The sequence below is a fragment of the Cetorhinus maximus genome, chromosome 25 (genome assembly GCF_964194155.1).
Source record: "Cetorhinus maximus chromosome 25, sCetMax3.hap1.1, whole genome shotgun sequence".
NCBI lineage: Eukaryota > Metazoa > Chordata > Chondrichthyes > Lamniformes > Cetorhinidae > Cetorhinus > Cetorhinus maximus.
In genome coordinates, this window is record NC_135903.1 from 7,449,900 (window position 1) to 7,467,913 (window position 18,014).

At 43.7% G+C, this 18,014-nt stretch overlaps 1 protein-coding gene across 1 annotated transcript in view; it reads left to right on the plus strand.

Moving 5' to 3' along the window:
• Positions 1 to 3,407: 3,407 nt before the first annotated feature.
• LOC144667842 (plexin domain-containing protein 1-like) overlaps positions 3,408 to 18,014 on the plus strand; it is a 243,499-nt gene continuing 228,892 nt past the window's right edge. Inside the window, exon 1 of the mRNA XM_078529363.1 lies at positions 3,408 to 3,783. Coding sequence (XP_078385489.1) covers positions 3,645 to 3,783 — 139 coding nt within the window. The 5' untranslated portion in view covers positions 3,408 to 3,644. The remainder of the gene's footprint in view (positions 3,784 to 18,014) is intronic.

The following is an 18,014-nucleotide window of genomic DNA, read 5'->3' on the forward strand; positions in this document are numbered from 1 at the left end:
ATGTTTAAAACCCCCATGGGATATGGATAAATCCTATCAGACTACCTGGAAAAGGGTGCTGATTAGATGTGACTGAAATTGGTTCCATTTACCCCTATTTGCCACTCAGGAAACTAAAGCAATGAGGATGAGTTTCTATCCCGATATCCACCTCCAAAAGGTAAAAGCTTGAATGAACTCTGCTAAGGTTTGGACCTCAGAGCATGTACTTTTGAGTCCCGGGCTGAGAATTTCCTCAGAGTTTCTCCTGCTCCGTCACTATAACTTCATTAGAAGTTTATGTCCATGGTGGAGGTTTCTGCCAAAGTTAGGGCAGTGAAGTGGGTGATGCTTCAATGAACTCATGACCTAGAACTCAATGGAATATGCTACCTCGTCTAAGGCAAAATGGATGCATTTACAGTATTAAATCCCTCACTCTTATTAAAATTTCCATCCCTTGCTCTGAGCTTTTTAGAGTTCTCTCAGTTTATAACCATAGCATTAGGAAAAGCTTTAGTCAAAGTTACATCCTTGACATTGGACAAGTTCTTTGAGGCCTTCTAGCTCTCTCAGGCTGTGCCTCCGTTGGGATGTAGTAAATATGGATGACACCACAGGACACTTTCATTCCATTACAGTGAGAGTGCAAAGTAGCTCCAGCCTCAACATGGGGCAAAAATAACAGATCACATTTTATATTGTATAGAGGTTAGTAGTGAACATTCACGGTTCACGAAGGCTGTCTCCCCATGACTGTTAGTGCCTCTTGATTTTGATCTTCATGCGTGGATTAATAAAGCTTTTAAACTCATGTCAGCATGAAAATAATTCAATCATGATCCAAGTTATGTCAGACTATACTTTGTCGGATCTTAGTTTGTCCAAAGAAAGCAGAGAATGAGTCCCAGTCTTAGTTCCTGCTGCCAACACAACCTCCTGCATTCTCTCATAAAGACAACAAACATATAAATACAAAGCAGGAAAGCCAAAGCTTCGATTTCTCGTCCAAGTAGCTGATCTCATGAAGGATGGCACAACTGATGTCTGTATTCCCAGGATAGGGAGAGGGAAATTAGCAAGACCTCTTTCTCCTGATCCCACTCCAACGATTCTCCTGGGTGTATATGCTTGTGGACTTTAGAGGGGACTGGATTGTGTTTTCACAGGCCTACATAGAATGTACAGCACAGAAACAAGTTATATCCCCAACAAATCCATACCAGTATTTATGTAGCCTCCTCCCACACTTCTCCACCTAACCCTATCAGCATAACCTTTTACTCCTTTCTCCCTCATGTTTATCTAGTTTCAACTTAGATGAATCTAAGATTGTGATTCTCATTCTGGCCCCTCACATGCGACTATTCATGACTTCTTGTACCTTGGAGATTCTTCTCAATGTTCCATCTGATAGGCTGTCTAAGCTCACATATCAAGAACGGTCACTTTGAATGGACGCTGTGGTTCTCTACCAAAGTATGGAGGGGCACTGACCTTCTATATCCCAATTATGGATGAACCCCACACTGCGGTTTTATGTCCCAGTACGTGAAGCTGTATCTCAGCATGGATGGGCAATTTATGGATTTATTACCCTAGGGGAGAGCAGGGTAGGAAATTGACAGGTCACTGGGCGAATGTAGCCAGAATGAGATCATTGTTAATTAACATTGATCAACACTCATATAGCTGATTTCAGCAACACAACACAACAGCAGAAAACTGGATTAAAAGTTTGATGATGAAATTGCAACACAGATCGACGCAATCTCATTTGAGCAATGTTTAAAGAATAGTTAGATTGTGTTTATGTGGACCAATTATTTCAACTGAATTGGTTGGGTGGGGCTGAGGGTGTAACCAAGGGTCAGACATACAAGTTAGGTCAGGGTGCAGGTGGGTTAGGCAGTCGTTCTTTACCCAGGTCATGCTGGCTTGCGTTTTTTAATTCTTTCATAGGGTGTGGGCATCACTGGCAGGGCCTGCATTTGTTGCCCTTTCCTAATTGCTCTTGCTAGGCCTTTCAGGAGGATAGTTAAGGGTCAACCACATTGCTGTGGGTCTGGAGTGACTGGTAGGCCAGACCGGGTAAGGACAGCAGATTTCCCTTCCCTAAAGGGCATTAATGAACCAGGTGGGTTTTTATGACCATCAACGATAGTTTCACAGGGGGGGAGGGTCACCATTAATGAGACTGGCTTTCAATTCCAGGTTTTACCAATTGAATTTAAATTCCACCAGCTGCTGTGTTGGGGTTTTAAATCCATGCCAGCAGAGCATTAGCCTGGGCCTCTGGATTACTGGTCCAGTGACATTACCACTTCACCAACATCTCTCCCGTAGAGAACATTGAATTCCTAACCTCCAAAAATACCTCCAAGAATAGAAAATTACACTAAAAATGCATTGCCGAATTGTTCCACAAAGTGCAGGACTAAGGCAGCATTGCACTTTTGGAAGTGCCATCTTTCTGATGAGATGTTAGGTTGCTGCCTGCCCTCTCTTGTGGAGGCGAAATATCCCATGGCATTATTTTGAAATTTTCAGGAGAAATCGCCTTAGAGTCCTGGTCAGCGGCATTATAACAGATTATCTTGTCATTATCGCATTACTATTTCTGGAACCTAGCTATTTGTATTCTCCTTCATCAGGACATTCGTTAGCTATAAAATCTCTGGGACATCCTGAGGATGAGAAATATGAATGTTCTTTTTTCAAATGAAGGTATTTGAATAAAAGGGAATAGAGAAAGCAAAAAATGGGCACGGGGAAGGAAACCTTTTTCTCAAAAAGCCACCATTTGTGAGAATAATTCCTGGAGAACAGAGGTGTTATTTTTTTCACAGTGCAATTAAAATGACATACTCTTTGTTAAGTTTATTGCAGGGACGTTAGCTGCTTTCATTCTCCCACTTTCTGCAACATGGATTGAATTCAGCAAACCACATTCTGTCACAGCACAAACTAATCAGTAAGGACTAAGTGATCTATGGGAGGTTAAATATCTGAGCACTTTAATACATTTGGAAGGGTTTGTAGCTCAAATGGACATGCACCTGATATTAAAAACTCAATTTCAGCATCCCAGCTTTAAAGCCACCCTGTGTTTATTCTGCAGTGCGAGTGATTGCTGCTAAATCGGATTTAAAGTAAATGTTTTTAGACCGGTTGCTTTTATAGCATTTGGGGGGCGGGGGAAATAATTAAATACCCGTGAGAGAAAAAAAATGGCAGGTTCGAAGAGACTTGTGTTCGATTAATGAATTATTCAGTCGTTAAGATTGACAGGTGGGTTTGTGAATCAGATTGAATCTTGCTGAACTGGCTGAGAAATGGATGTGAACCGGGCTAGCTGGCTGGCATCAGGTGTAATCTCCCTTTCCCTCCCTCCCTCTCTCTCTCTCTCTGCCCCACTTTGTCTCGCTAGTGTTATGATGAGAGTCTGACAGAGTGTGGCGTGCTCTCGAAGCTCGGCACAGTTCAAACACAGCGAGAGGCAGGCGAAAAATAATCTGTATATATATAAAAAAAAAGGCAACCACAGAAGCGGGGGGAGGAATAAACATAACAACGAGATACTCGCAACATCAGCTTCGGAAAGTCTCCAAGAAATCCCTCCATGGACTTGGAACGTAAAACTCTGAAATAGGTGGATCTTGAGCATGGCCCTCACTCAGCTCCGAGAGGGCTGCTGCTTCCCAAGCGCTCCCAACCGGGGTGGCAGCAATATGGGACTTAGCACTTTCTTACTCCTGTACTTGCCTTCAGTACTTGCCAACCTGGAAACCGTGGAGCCGGCAGGTAAGAAACAATCAGATTTCCCCCCCTCTCCCCTTCCCCCTTTATCAATTTCTCTTTCTTTCCATTATTATTCCCTCACCCATTGCAAAATGCAAATTGCTAATTTTTGTATTCAGCAACCTGCAAACACCCAGGGTAACGTGCTGCTTAAGGCGACAGAGCACGCATCCCCGTCTTATTTTGAAATGTGTATTTGTGGTTTTTTTTTTGTGTTGTTGTTGCAAAGATGCTCTGCAGCGGGTATTCGCCTCAGATCTTATTAGCTCGGCTTTAATATCCGTGTGTCTCCCTTCATTCTGCATTGAAGGGCCGGCTCGTCAGTGTCCCCTATCCGCTGGCCACACACGTATCCGAAAAGTTGCTGTAAATATTAAAAGGAGCACTCAGTGTCTGAGTGAGAAGCTAACCTCCAGCGGGTTCTGCTCTTTCCATTGAGCCTAAAGGCTGCACAAAGTGCCAGATGCTGTTTATTGTAACCTCGGCGTGGTTGGCAAGTGGCCGGGAGAAGGTGATTTTATTTATTTTTTGGAGGGTTGGGGTGAGGGAGGGGAACAGGACTTTAACAATATTGACATTTAATATAGTTTTAAAGCTGCCTTTTGACCCGCTACTTGCAATAACTGAAAGTGGATCTCGCCTGTGTTCCGGGAGGTGAGGCTGAGAGATGGGCTCTGGGCGATATTTGGCTGCTCAAATTCTGAGCAGGCAGGTAAACCCAATCCTGTGTTTCTCCACAAACCCCCATTTATCTGTACATACCCCACCCCAACATCTCTTCCCCCCCCCCACCCACCCCCCCTGCGTCATCTGACCCAGGGCAATTTTCAAGATATATATATATCGCGTGAAAAACACAGGGTTGAATGGCACTACCCATGTTAGTATGTCAGACAGCGCCCTTGCAAACGACAGATTCTGTGCTGGCATCTGAAGCAGCGGCGATGAGGGAGGTTGAGAGTTTAGCCGGACAGCGATGCCTTGTGTTTCCTGCGTGATGGCTTCTTCATGTTCATGGGGCGCTCAACCAAGTTTCATCCCTGGCCGCAGCTGCTGTCTGCCTGTGCCTCAAACCATCATCAGGCTTCTTTTTGGGAGCCCAGGCTGATTTTACTTGGACCAACGATAGGACGAACTTGCATTGCTACAGCGCCGCTCACATCCTCAGAACGCCCCCAAGGTGCTCAATTTGCAGCCAGTAAAGTACATTTGAAGTAAAAGCAAAATACTGCAGATGCTGTAAGTCTGAAATAAAAACAGGGAACGCCAGAAATATTCAGCAGGTAGGGAGGCAGGAAGAGAAGAGAAAGAGTTAATGTTTTAAGCCAGCAATCTCTCATCAGCACTTTTGAAGGGTAGTCTTTGTTAATGTAGGAAACACAACAGCAAGGTTCCATGAGCAGTATTGTGATAATGATCAGATAACTGAGTCTTTAGGTGTTGGTTAAGGGATAAATATTGCACAGGAGTCCTCCATTGCTTTGAAATGGTGCCAAGGGATCTTTTCCACCCAGCCCAGAGGGCTGATAGAGCTTCAGTTTCACACCTCATGCAAAAGGTGGCACCTCCAGCAATGCAGCGCTGCTGCACGACTGCACTGGAGTGTCAGCCTGGATTATATACTCAGGTTGCTGGAGTGGGACTTGAACCCACAAACTTCTGATACAGAGTAAAGGACGGAGGATGGTAAGTGGATAAAAACATTCGCGGAGCTTTGGGGAAGAGCAGGCGAGTGGACCTAACTGGATAGTTTTATTTCAAAGAGCTGGCACAGGCACAATGGGATGAATGGCTGGTTCCATGCTCTGTGATTTTATGTTCGTTAGAATTCTCCATTTCCTCGGCTACACTATTTGTGAATTCACAAATAGTCAATTTGTGCAGAGTTAGCCCAGTTCATAGATTAAAAATAGAGAAAATTGTGGTTAAGAATTGCAAAGGAGAGGAATATTCAAAACCATAAGCACACCGCCGCAAAAAATACATCAAATTTGGACGAACTGTTGACGTGTGCAGTTGGTACAGGGGCACTCACTCTTCCTTTGCTGACAGACAGCTTTGATGTAATGCCCACTTTCAGTATCCTGTGCCACACACTGGCAACTGAATGAAGTTCCACAGGGGAGGAGACATTAATGGTTCAGTTAATGATCCATGCTACCTAGTCTTAGCGTGGTACGTTGTGAAGAATCTTGTGTTTATTACTTACTTGTGGTGCTTAATTTGCTCTTCCCAATTTGTTTATAAACTCAAGGTTTTCCACTCTGCAATTCCTTGCCGCTGATTTCACCCAGTTTTGTGACCCTATTTCAAGGAAAAAGGTGTAAAACCTCAACTACCAACAGGTTTAAGCATTCAGGTGGCTGTGAAGTGTGAAGACAAATGTCCATCGTATGAGGTACAGAGACCTAATTAAAACACAAGGTGAATCAAAGCTGGATGGAGATAAAGACTGGACATTAATAGATACAGTCACATTCAAATAGACCAAACCCATAGAAACCTGACAAAGTCCTTCTGAATGAGGATTGGTTTTGTTAAGCAGGAGTTGTTAACTACCGTAAAACAGAAACCAAATAGCACTGACACTGGAACGCTGGGATGAAAACAGAAATTGCTGGAAAACACTCAGCAGGTCACGCAGCATCTGTGGAGAGAGAAACAGCGTCAATGTTTCAGCCTGATGACCTTGTGTCAGACCTTGTTGCTGCAGTGTCCGATTTGATATGCAGAGGAGGCTTTTTCTTTGGTGCTCCATCTTTTTTATGGCCTTTTTTTATATTGCAGGATACTGTGGGGTCAGTATTTTCATAGCAACTGCTGCAGTTCAGGAGAAGGCCTGTAACTAACTTCTCAAAGCCATTCGACACAGGCGTTCCAAAAAGGGCAGTTAACAGACCAGTGGGTCCTATCCGCTCTATCCTGGCACGGCATAACTTCTGCACACTGTTCCATCCTTCCTCCCCTCCCTGACACCCACCCTCCCCTCCCCTCCCCCAATTCCCCCATGCAATCCCCTGGGAAAAGCAAAAACCCATGGCCATTTTTGGAAAATAAAAGTCTGGATAATTCCTCTCCAAAGTGCATAACCAATCGAAAAGGCTTTAGGAGACTGTGGCCACTTGTCCCCCATGTGCTATATACCTACATGCGAATTTGTCTGCCTTTCTCAGGAACTCACCCAGCTCAGTAATCATGGTCTCACTGGTTTCACCCACAACATGCGGAATTAAAAGAAAAAATGTAAATTTCTTGCCTCCTGGAGTATGTTAGAGCTCCTGATAGTGTGGATCTAACATCATTTGGAGATGGGTTCAGAGCATATTTACACCTTTAACAGTCATTATTAGAAATTTTGATTTTTGGTAAGTGTCTGCACACATGTATATTGTAATAACAAGGAAAGAAACTCTGCATTTCTATGATGTCTTTTGGAGCGTCCAAAATTAATTTACAGCCAGCCACATCAGGCTGACTCCATTTTGGTGCATGGTCCCTTTAAGAAATCTTTCATTCTTTGGAAAGGGAATCAAAGTTTACTAAAGAAAATTGTGTGTGTCATGGATTAGCGCCTGGTTAGCAGTGTCATGGATTAGCGCCTGGTTAGTAGTGTCATGGATTAGCGCCTGGTTAGCAGTGCATTGGATTAGCGCCTGGTTAGCAGTGCAAAACATGCATTTTATTATTCAAACACCAATACAGTATTAACTGAGATTTTTAAGACTGAAAGCAGATTGCAGACGTCAGGACTGACCTCAGTCAGGCCTTTCTACAGCTCCCATGAGATTTGGCAGCAACATCGCAGCTAATATCTTCCTGGAATCTATCTTTTGTTTTGCAAGCTAGCTGAATAATGATTTATGTTGTTTAGGATCTATTTGTTGCGGACAGGGTGAGAATTATTTTGGTATGTTGAATGAGGTCATTTGAGATTGCAGACACTGAGAGAGTCATACCCAGCCTATCTTCCTCAGTGAAAGCAATGTAAACCCTGAATGTGTCTTCAAAAATAGCTCTGCCTTAGGTTGTTGTCATTTCCCTGTTCTCTGTCTCTGCTTTACTACATATCCCATTTTCTACCCTAGTGGCCTTTCTTCTGGCTAGTGTCAGCTGTGGCTCAGGCTCTGAGTCAAAAGGTTGTGGGTTCAAGTTGCACTCCAGAGGCTTGAACACAAAGCTCTCAATGGTAGGTACTTCAGTATTATACTGTTGGAGGTGCTGTTGTTTGGCTGAGACACTAAACCTTCCAGGTGGACTTAAAAGATCCCATGGCAATATACTGAAGAAGAGCAGGGGAGTTATCCTTGGTGCCCTGCCCAATTTTTTCCCCTCAACCAACACTCAAAAGCAGAACTAGGGGTCATTGTTTAAAAATAAGGAGTCGCCCATTTAAAATGGAGATGAGGCAAAGAATTTTCTCTCAGAGGGTCGTGAGTCTTTGGAACTCTCTTCCTGAAAAGGCAGTGGAAACAGAGTCTTTGAATATTTTTAAGCAGAGGTGGATACATTCTTGGTAAGCAAGGTTATCGGGGTGGGGTGGGGGGAATGCAGATTTGAGATTACTATCAGGTCAGCCATGATCTTATTAAATGGTGGAGTGGGCTCGAGGGGCTGAATGGCTAACTCCTGCTCCTTGCTCGTATATTATCTGGTCAGCATTGCATTGCTATTATTGTGAGCTTGCTGAATGAAAATTGGCTGCTACAGTGACCACATTCAGAGACAACCCACATGTTCTTAAGGTCTCAAGTCACCTGGTAGATGCCAGACCTGGCACTCCCAAATAGCTGACCAGCTGCTAGAGAAGGCACACTACCCACCCTGACATTACCGAGCAGACTCCCCTGATGCCACCAGTGCCACATATCTGAACCCAACCCAGTCAAAAGTGCTTCAGAGGCTGTAAAGTGCTTTGAGACATCCTTGTAACAAAGCACTGGATAAATGCGAGCCTTTCTTCTTACTGGGGTATTGTCAGCCCTCTTGTAACTCATTCATTCTTTGTTTATGAGCTGATAGCAGGCTGTTCAACCCAGGAGGGGCCCACAGTTGTGATTGGCCCTATTTCAACTCAACAGGCAGGGCATCACTGCAGAGGATTCAGGAAATGGGAACTCTGCCTGGGCCAATGTTTCCATTCCATTCGCTGGATGTAGCAGAGGCCAAGTGGCCTCATTATTTTTGATGGATGAGAGAAAAGACAGCTTGATGTTCCAATGCCGTATTCCACGTTATAGTTCCTGTAATTCGTTCTTTGCTCGCTGTGCTGTCACAGGGCCGGTTTCTCTGAGGACCTTTAAAAATGGCCGGCAGGACCCAGTTGCAGAAGTCCTGCCCTCATTTCTGGGAGATCCATGTCTTGCTGACAGGGATAAGGGAACAGGGTGTGAATCACACAGTAGGAAATATGAAACAAAAACAGAATTACCTGGAAAAACTCAGCAGGTCTGGAAGCACCACCGATGCTGCCAGACCTGCTGAGTTTTTCCAGGTAATTCTGTTTTTGTTTTGGATTTCCAGCATCCGCAGTAGTTTTTTGTTTTTATTAGTAGGAAATCTGAACTTAGCAGGGCCATTTGAACTCAGTGCTGAGTTCAAATAGACCCCATTTTGACTGTTACCAGGGCTGCAGGTTACGCCTGAAGTGTGGGAGTCACAAATTGATGGAGTAGTGAAAAAACGATCTTGAAGGGTGGGTAAGGTCTGTTTAGGTGTCCTGATCTGAAACTTATTTAAATACTCCACTCCTTAAACATAAAAAAGGTTTAAGCTGTCTGTGAGAATTTTTTAAAAATCCCTCTGCTGGACTGCTTTAATTGACAGACCATTTGGTGTAGGTTAGAAAGAAACATTGCCATCTGTTTATGCAGTTTCAGTGGAGTTCTTCATTGACATTTCCCAAGGCTATAATTATGCCATTAAAGATGCTTGGCTGAGTTTCAGGGCTACAAATATCTCAGCAAAAATTTCTGAGTTCATAATTAGATTGACAGGTTAAAGAGGCTATTAAGGGGTTAGCTGTCTTTGATGTGGGGTCTGAGTGGAAGTTTGTTTTTATAAGAGATTAACCATTTGAGGAGATTTAAAAGCTTTGAATGTGTTTCATGAATGGTAGTTTTCTTCCAATAGCAATTGCTGTATTAGATTTTTGGAAACTTTATCATCTCCACATGGCTCCTGAGGTCTGCCTGTGGTGGATACAGGGTGAGTGGCTATGAAGGTGGCATGGGGCGTATGAGGGGGCATGGCCGGTGATATGGGGAGTGAGGGTGAGGGCTAGAGGGCCTAAAACTCATTAAAACAACTGGGAGAGAGTCCCAGTGAACCAAGATGGACCTCCTAACCAGCCCATCTTGGCATTCGCCTGCCACCATGGCTAGCTAGCATCTGCTACTGGGGTCCTGTCTCCAGCTCCCTGGAGCGAAAATTATGTCTGACAGGGCCCTTTAAACTGAGGCAGGTCTGCCGAGTTGGGAAATTTCCGAACTTGAGCTACCCGTCTCAGTCGCAAAAAGCCGACCCACAATGTCTCTAAGTCCTAACGCTTACAAGAACACTCTCCCAGTTGTAATACTTCTTATTAAACAGTAATAGTTGTTTTTCCTCTGGGAGACTTCAGGATTACATCCACACACAACACTTCATCATCACTAATTCCCAAGATATACCCGATAGGAGTTGAAGCTTTTGGCAATCAAAACTGCACTAACTACAGGGGATTAAGAGTCATAATGCTTGGATATCTGAAAGCTTCTATACCCACGAGATATGAATAAGAGGATCAGATTTGAGTGTAAAGAAACTGAACACAAGGAAAGAGAATAAATGCAATGTTAAAATAACAGTGAAAGCATAGGGATGGGAGTCAATTAGTGTATGCAGAGAATTCAGGAGAACACAGCTCCTGCTCTTGGCTGTGTATCGTAATATCACTGTTCCTGGCCAAATTGGAGATGACTGGGTAATCGCACCCCGCATCGGTCACGCCTGGGAGCTGGACTGCTATAAGTGGCTGAGGTTTGATTTTACGCACACTATTTGTATGTAACTATCCTCCACTTACTGCATAAATACAATCATAAAAAGGGCCCCCCTCAGTGGAAGGAAGTCCCGCCCTTGAAATGGCCAACAACTCCTGCAGTCCCTGTACCTGAAGAGAGTGTTGGGCAGTGCTGAGACTGTAAGGAGGCCCTGGGAAGAAGTGTCATGGATACTGGAGATAAGTGAGTCAGGCCTTTTTTGGTGGGGAGGGACTGAGCACCCTGGGGTGGGGGTTTTGGGGGCGGTTTTTGGAGGCCAGTCGGGGAGGCACAAAGGCGGGTATGATCTGAGGAGGGCGGCACCAGATGCGCACAGGCCACTCCCCTGCCCCCTTCCCACCTTTTCACCAACTTGGGTGAAAAAACAGCCTTTGCACTCTCGCCCACCGCCCACTGCTCAGTGCATTATGGCAATGGAGATAGATCGAGGGCCTTAAGTGGCCATTAAGTGGGCCACTTACCCACCCACTACTGAAAACAGGGGGCCATAAATTCCAACCCATAGCTGTAATTTCAGGCATGAGTTCTGTTTGCTGCAGTTTATGGAGACTCTTTAAATTAACCCTGCGGACATTTCGTTTTTAGTGTGCTGCTTAAGTAGACTCAGTTGGCTGAGTAAATAGACCTAGTTTGCTGTAAAATAGTCTGTTTGTTGTTGGCCTTCGCTGGGAGTCCTTCCAAAGTCCAGCCCCGCTTCAAACTTATTGGGCCCAGTTCATTCAAAAGAAAGACTTGAATTTTTATGGCACCTTTCATGATGACAGGACATCCCAACGCAATTTACAGCCAATAATGTACTTCTGAAGTCTAGTTGCTGTTGTAATGTAACACCTTTGTTTCAGGCTGCAAAGCCCAATAAACCCCAGACTTTCTCCTAACTCAGCCTCTGACACTGGGGCAAAGCCTTGTGACTCTTCTACGCTCTGCTTCAAATGTGTCGCTTGTGTCCCAGTGACCAGAACGGTAGGTGGTCCTTGGTCTGCGGTCTGACCAGCACACTGGATAGTTCTGATCATGATTTCCTTAGACACTAGACAAGCTGGTCATAGTTGCAGTGCTTTTATATATAAAATAATTCACTGTTGAGTGGGTAGATACAGGCTTTCCAGGGCACTAATGCTGGTTTATACTTTTTTCAATTTGGAACAAAGTGTTTCAAGAAACAGGCTTGTGTTCTTGTCTGCAGCTTCTTATGCATTAGGTTTGTCATTCCGTTAATGGAACTTGTAGTGTAAGGACTGTCATACTGTGTGGGTGATGTATTCTTCACTATACAGAAAATTAGATGATTAATGAATGAGTTTTCCGAGCAGTTCTTATTCCCCTCCATTCTTTTTCTTGCTGATTGTTGGGTTAGAATGGCAACTATTTGAGATCAGCAAGTTCCCGGTTTGATTCAAGCTGTATGTGGAGTTAGCTACTATCAATTGAGATGACAAAAGGAGCTACAGTTGACCTCAGTGCCTCTGAGCTGGCGATTTGGAGAGTGTTGGGGAGGCGAAGAGAACAAAGGCCTAATGGGCAAAGACAGGATGCAGCTCATGGCCCATAGAATTGGCACTTACAGTAAAAATTCATATTGAGGAATGGTCACTTGGTCAGAGGGACAATGTAGAGGGTCTACATTCCAGCATGAGCAAGAACATTCAAGAGAAGAGGAGAGAACATTTGGCAGATAAGAAGGAAAGTAACAAACTGCAAAATTCACCTTCTTAATGTGGGCTCAGGTTCCCAAATAAAACATATTCAAAATTACACCTGAACAGGTTATAATTGTGATTGGAGACAATTTGGAAGGGCTCTTTGCTAATGGAATGATGCCAGGAACTAGAGAATATACTGCCCTTGGAGTCAAGATCTTCATTGAGAATGGTCCTTTTGTTTAAATTTATTCTTGGGATGCGGGCATTACTGGCAAGGCCTGCATTTGTTGCCCATCACTAATTGCCCCGAAACTGAGTGGCTTATCAGGCCATTTCAGAGGGAAGTTAAGAGTCAACCTGTGGGTCTGGAGTCACATGTAGACCAGCCCAGGTAAGGATGGCAGATTTCCTTCCCTAAAGTGAACCAGATGAATCAATGATAGTTTCATAAAAGCAAAAAACTGCGGATGCTGGAAATCCAAAACAAAAATAAAAATACCTGGAAAAACTCAGCAGGTCTGGCTTAGATAACAATGATAGTTTCATGGTCACTGAAACTAACTTACAATTGCAGACTTTTTATTAATTGAATTTAAATTCAGACTAATGCTCTAGGGACATGGGTTCAAATCCCAACATGGCAGCTGATGGAATTTAAATTCAATTAATAAATCTGGAATTAAAAGCTAGTCTAATGGTGACCACAAAACCATTGTCAATTGTTGTAACAACATCTGGTTCCCTAATGTCCTTTAGGGAACGAAATCTGCCATCCTTACCTGGTCTGGCCTACATGTGGCACCAGACCCACAGCAATCTGGCTGACTCTTAATTGCCCTCTGAAATGGCTTACAAAGCCTCCCAGTTGTATCAAACCACTATGAAGCCTAAAAGGAATGAAACTGGTTGGACCACCCGGCATCGACTTAGGCATCGGAAACAACAATGGCAAGCCCAGCACTGTTGTCCCTGCAAAGTCCACCTCAGTAATATCTGGGGGATTGTGCCAAAATTGGGAGAGCTGTCTCACACACTAGTCAAGCATTAGCCTGACATAGTATACTCATGGAATCATACCTTACAGACAATGTCCCAGGCACCACCATCAACATTCCTGGGTATGTCCTGTCCGACTGACAGGACAGATCCAGCAGATGTGGCAGCACAGTGGTATACAGTTGGGAGGGAGTTGTCCTGGGAGTCCATAAGACCATAAGATCATGAGATGTGGGAGCAGAAGTAGGCCATTTGGCCCATTGAGTCTGCCATTCAATGAGATCATGGCTGATCTGATAATTCCCAGCTCCATTTTCCTGCATTTTCCCCATCACCCTTGGTTCCCTGACTGATTAAAAATCTATCTATCTCAGTCTTGAATATACTTAACGACCCAGCCTCTACAGCCCTCTGTGATGAAGAATTCCACAGATTCACTACCCTCTGGGACAAGAAATAACCTCTTCATCTCTGTCTTAAATGGACAACCCCTTACTCTGGTCCTGGTCTCTCCCACAAGGGGAAACAACCTCTCAGCATCTACCCTGCCAAGCCCTCTAAGAACCTTACATGTTTCAATAAGGTCGCCTCTCATTCTTCTAAACTCCAATGAGTACAGGCCCAACCTACTCAACCTCTCCTCATAAGAAAATTCCTCCAAACCCAGGATCAACCTAGTAAGCCTTCTCTGGACTGCCTCCAATGCCAGTATCTCTTTCTTGAGATAAGGGGACCAAAACTGTTCACAGTATTCTAGGTGTGGTCTAACTAGTGCCTTGTATAGTTTTAGCAAGACATCCCTATTTTTATACTCCATTCCCTTTGAAATAAAGGCCAACATTCCATTTGCCTTCCCTACTACCTGCTAAACTTGTATGCTAGCTTTTTGTGATTCTTACACAAGGACCCCCAAATCCCTCTGTGCTGCAGCTTTCTGTAGTCTTTCTCCATTTAAATAATATTTAGCTCCTCTATTCTTCCTGCCTAGTGCATAACCTCACATTGTCCCACATTGTATACCATCTGCCAAGTTTTTGCCCACACACTTAACCTGTTTATATCCCTCTGTAGACTCTTTGTGTCATCCTCATCACTTGCCTTCCCACCTATTTTTGTGTCATCTGCAAACTTGGCGCTAGTACATTCACTTCCCTCATCCAAGTCATTAATAAAGATTGTAAATGATTGTGGCCCCAGCACTGATCCCTGTGGCACTTCACAAGTTACAGGTTGCCATCCTGAAAATACCCCCCTTATTCCAACTCTCTGTCACCTATTAGTTAGCCAATCATCTATCCATGCAAATATACTACCCCCAACACCATGGGCTCTTATCTTATTAAGTAGCCTTATGTGCAGTACCTTATCGAACGCCTTTTGGAAATCCAAATATATTACATCTACTGGTTCCCCTTTATCTATCTTGCTCGTTACCTCCTCAAGGAATTCTAATAAATTTGTCAGGCATGACTTCCCCTTCTTGAAGCCATGCTAACTCTGCTTGATTAGATTATGCAGTTCTAATGCTCTGCTATTATATCTTTTATAATAGACCCTCACATTTTCTAGTCAGCTTAACAACTGGCCTATAGTTAACTGTTTTTTGTCTCCCCTTTTTGAATAAGGGTGTTACATTGGCCATTCTCCAATCCTCTGGGACTTCTCCAGGATCTAGTCTTGGAAGATTACTACCAGTGCATCCACTATCTCTGTAGCTATTTCCTTTAATATCCTAGGATGCAACCCATCAGGTCCAGGGGACTTATCGGCCTTTAGCCCCATTAGTTTCCCTAGTACTTTTTCTCTAGTGATAGTTATTGTATTTATTTCCTCCCCCCATCTTTTGCCCTTTGATCATTTAGTATTTTTTGTAATGCTATTAATGTCTTCTACTGTGAAGACTGGGCAAAGTATTTATTCAATTCCTCTGCCATTTCCTTGTTCCCCATTATTGTTTCCCCAGCTCATTCTCTAAGGGGCCAATGTTCATTTTGGCCTCTCTCTTCCTTTTTATATATTTAAAGAAGCTCTTACTGTCCGCTTTTATATTACTTGCTAGTTTACCCTCAAAGTTTGTTTTATCTCTCTTTTTGGTTATCTTTTGTTGGTTTTTAAAACTTACCCAATCCTCTGGCTTACCACCAATCATTGCCACATTGTATGTTCTTTCTTTCAATTTGATGCTATCTTTAACTTCCTTGGTTAATCATGGTCGGTTTATCTCCTTCCTCGAATTCTTCTTCCTCACTGGGATATATCATTGTTGTGAGTAATGAACTATTTTCTTAAACGTCTGCCATTGTTCATCAACCGTCTTTTCTGCTAAACTCCTTTCCAAGTCCACCCCGTCCAACTCTGCCCTTATTCTTTTGTAATTACCCTTATTTAAGTTTAACACAGTTGTTTATGACCCAAGTTTCTCACTCTCAAACTGAATGCTCAATTCTACCATGTTATGGTCACTGTTTTCTCGGGAATCTTTTACTCTGAGATCATTTATTAAACCTGCCTCATTACACTTTACAAGATCCAAAATAGCCTGATCCCTGTTTGGATCCACAGCATATTGTTCTAGGAAACTGTCCCAAATACACTCTATGAATTCTTGCTCGTGGCTACCTCTGCCAATTTGATTTTCCCAGTCTACATGAAGATTAAAGTCACCCATGATTAATGTATTGCCTTGTTTAGGTGCCCTCATTATCTCCTGATTTATTCTCTGTCCTACAGAATATCTACTGTTAAGGGGCCTATAGACTACTCCCACCAGTGTCTTCTTTCCCTTGTTATTTCTTACCTCCACCCATCTTCCGATCCAAGAGCATTTCTTGCTATCATACTTATTCCATCTCGTACTAACAAAGCTACCCCACCACCCTTTCCCTCCTGCCTGTCCTTTTAAAAAGTCACGTACCCCTGAATATTTAGTTCCCAGCTTTGATCTTCTTGTAACCATGTCTCCGTGATGGCTATAAGATCATACCCATTAGCCTCTATTTGTGCTGTTAATTTATTTATTTTATTCCAAATACTACATGCATTTAAGTAAAGAGCCATTAATTTTGCCTTTTTACCATTTTTTCCCTCTTTGACCCTATTTGCTGTTGTCCCTTCCTGCCACACTCTGGGTATCATTACCTAAGTAGCTGCCTTGCAATGCTGCCATATCCTTTTGCTTTGTAAGGCTACGTATCCCCTCTCCACAACCCTGCCCCACTCTGTTTAGTTTAAAGCCCTCTCTACAGCTCTAGTTATTTGATTCACCAGAACACTGGTCTCAGCATGGTTCAAGTGAAGCTCGTCCACCAGAACAGCTCTATCCTACCCCGGTACTGATGCCAGTGCCCCATGAACTGAAGCCCATTCCTCCCACACCAATCTTTGAACCACGCATTTAACTCCTTGACTTTATTTACTCTATGCCAGTTTGCCCGTGGCTCAGGTAGCAATCCGGAGATTATTACCTTGGAGGTTCTGCTTTTTAATTTAGCTGCTAACTGTTCAAATTCTTTCAGCAGAACCTCCTTTCTAGTCCTATCAATGTCGTTGGTACCAACATGGACAACGACAACTGGATCGCTCCCCTCCCACTCCAAGTTCCTCTCCAGTCCTGAAGAGATGTCCTTAACCCTGGCACCGGGCAGGCAAGACAGCCTTCGGGACTCATGCTCATGGCTGCAGAGAACAGTATCTATCCCCCTAGTTATACTGTCCCCTACCACTACTACGTTCATATTGCCTCTCCCCACTTGAATGGCTCCCTGTACCACGGTGTCATGATCTGTTCATTCATCCTCCCTGCAATCCTCACTCTCGTCCACACAGCTTGCAAGAACCTCGTAACTGTTGGAGAATTGCAGGGGCTGAGGGTCCTCGAACACTATCCCCTGGAACCCCATACCTGCCTCACCTGCAGTCACACCCTCCTGCACCTGCTCACAGACCAAATTTAAATGACCTAATCTGGTGGGTGTCACTGCCTCCTGGAGCAAAGTGTCCAGCTAACTTTCTCCCTCCCTGATGTGGCACAATACCTGCAGCTTGGACTGTAGCTCCTCAACTTAGATATGAAGTTTGTCGAGTTGCAAACACTTGCTACAGATGTGTTCGCTCTGGGTCAACTTGCTGTTCAGCAGCTCCCACATGCTGCAGCAGCAACACATCACCCATCCTGCCATCACTATCATATTTAATTTAATTTATTAATTAATTACTCTAGTATCCCTGCTCTTTACACTTTATTGTAATTAATTCTTTTCACTCCAGTATCCATCTGATACTTAACAAGCTATTTTTAAGAAAAAGAGAGAAAAAGAGATTAGAGACTTGAATCTAATTTACTTATTTTTACTTTAAAGACTAAAAGAAAATGACACATGGTGATGTAGGGTGGGCATCCCGATGTCACCGCGCATCATTTAGATTTTCAGTTCAGCGGGTGCACAGCCGATTCAGCTGCACGCCCGCCGAACTGTCAAAGGCCTATTAAGGCTGTTTAAGTAGTTATTAAAACATTTACCAGGGCTGCCCATCCAACCTTAAGGATGGCGGGCAG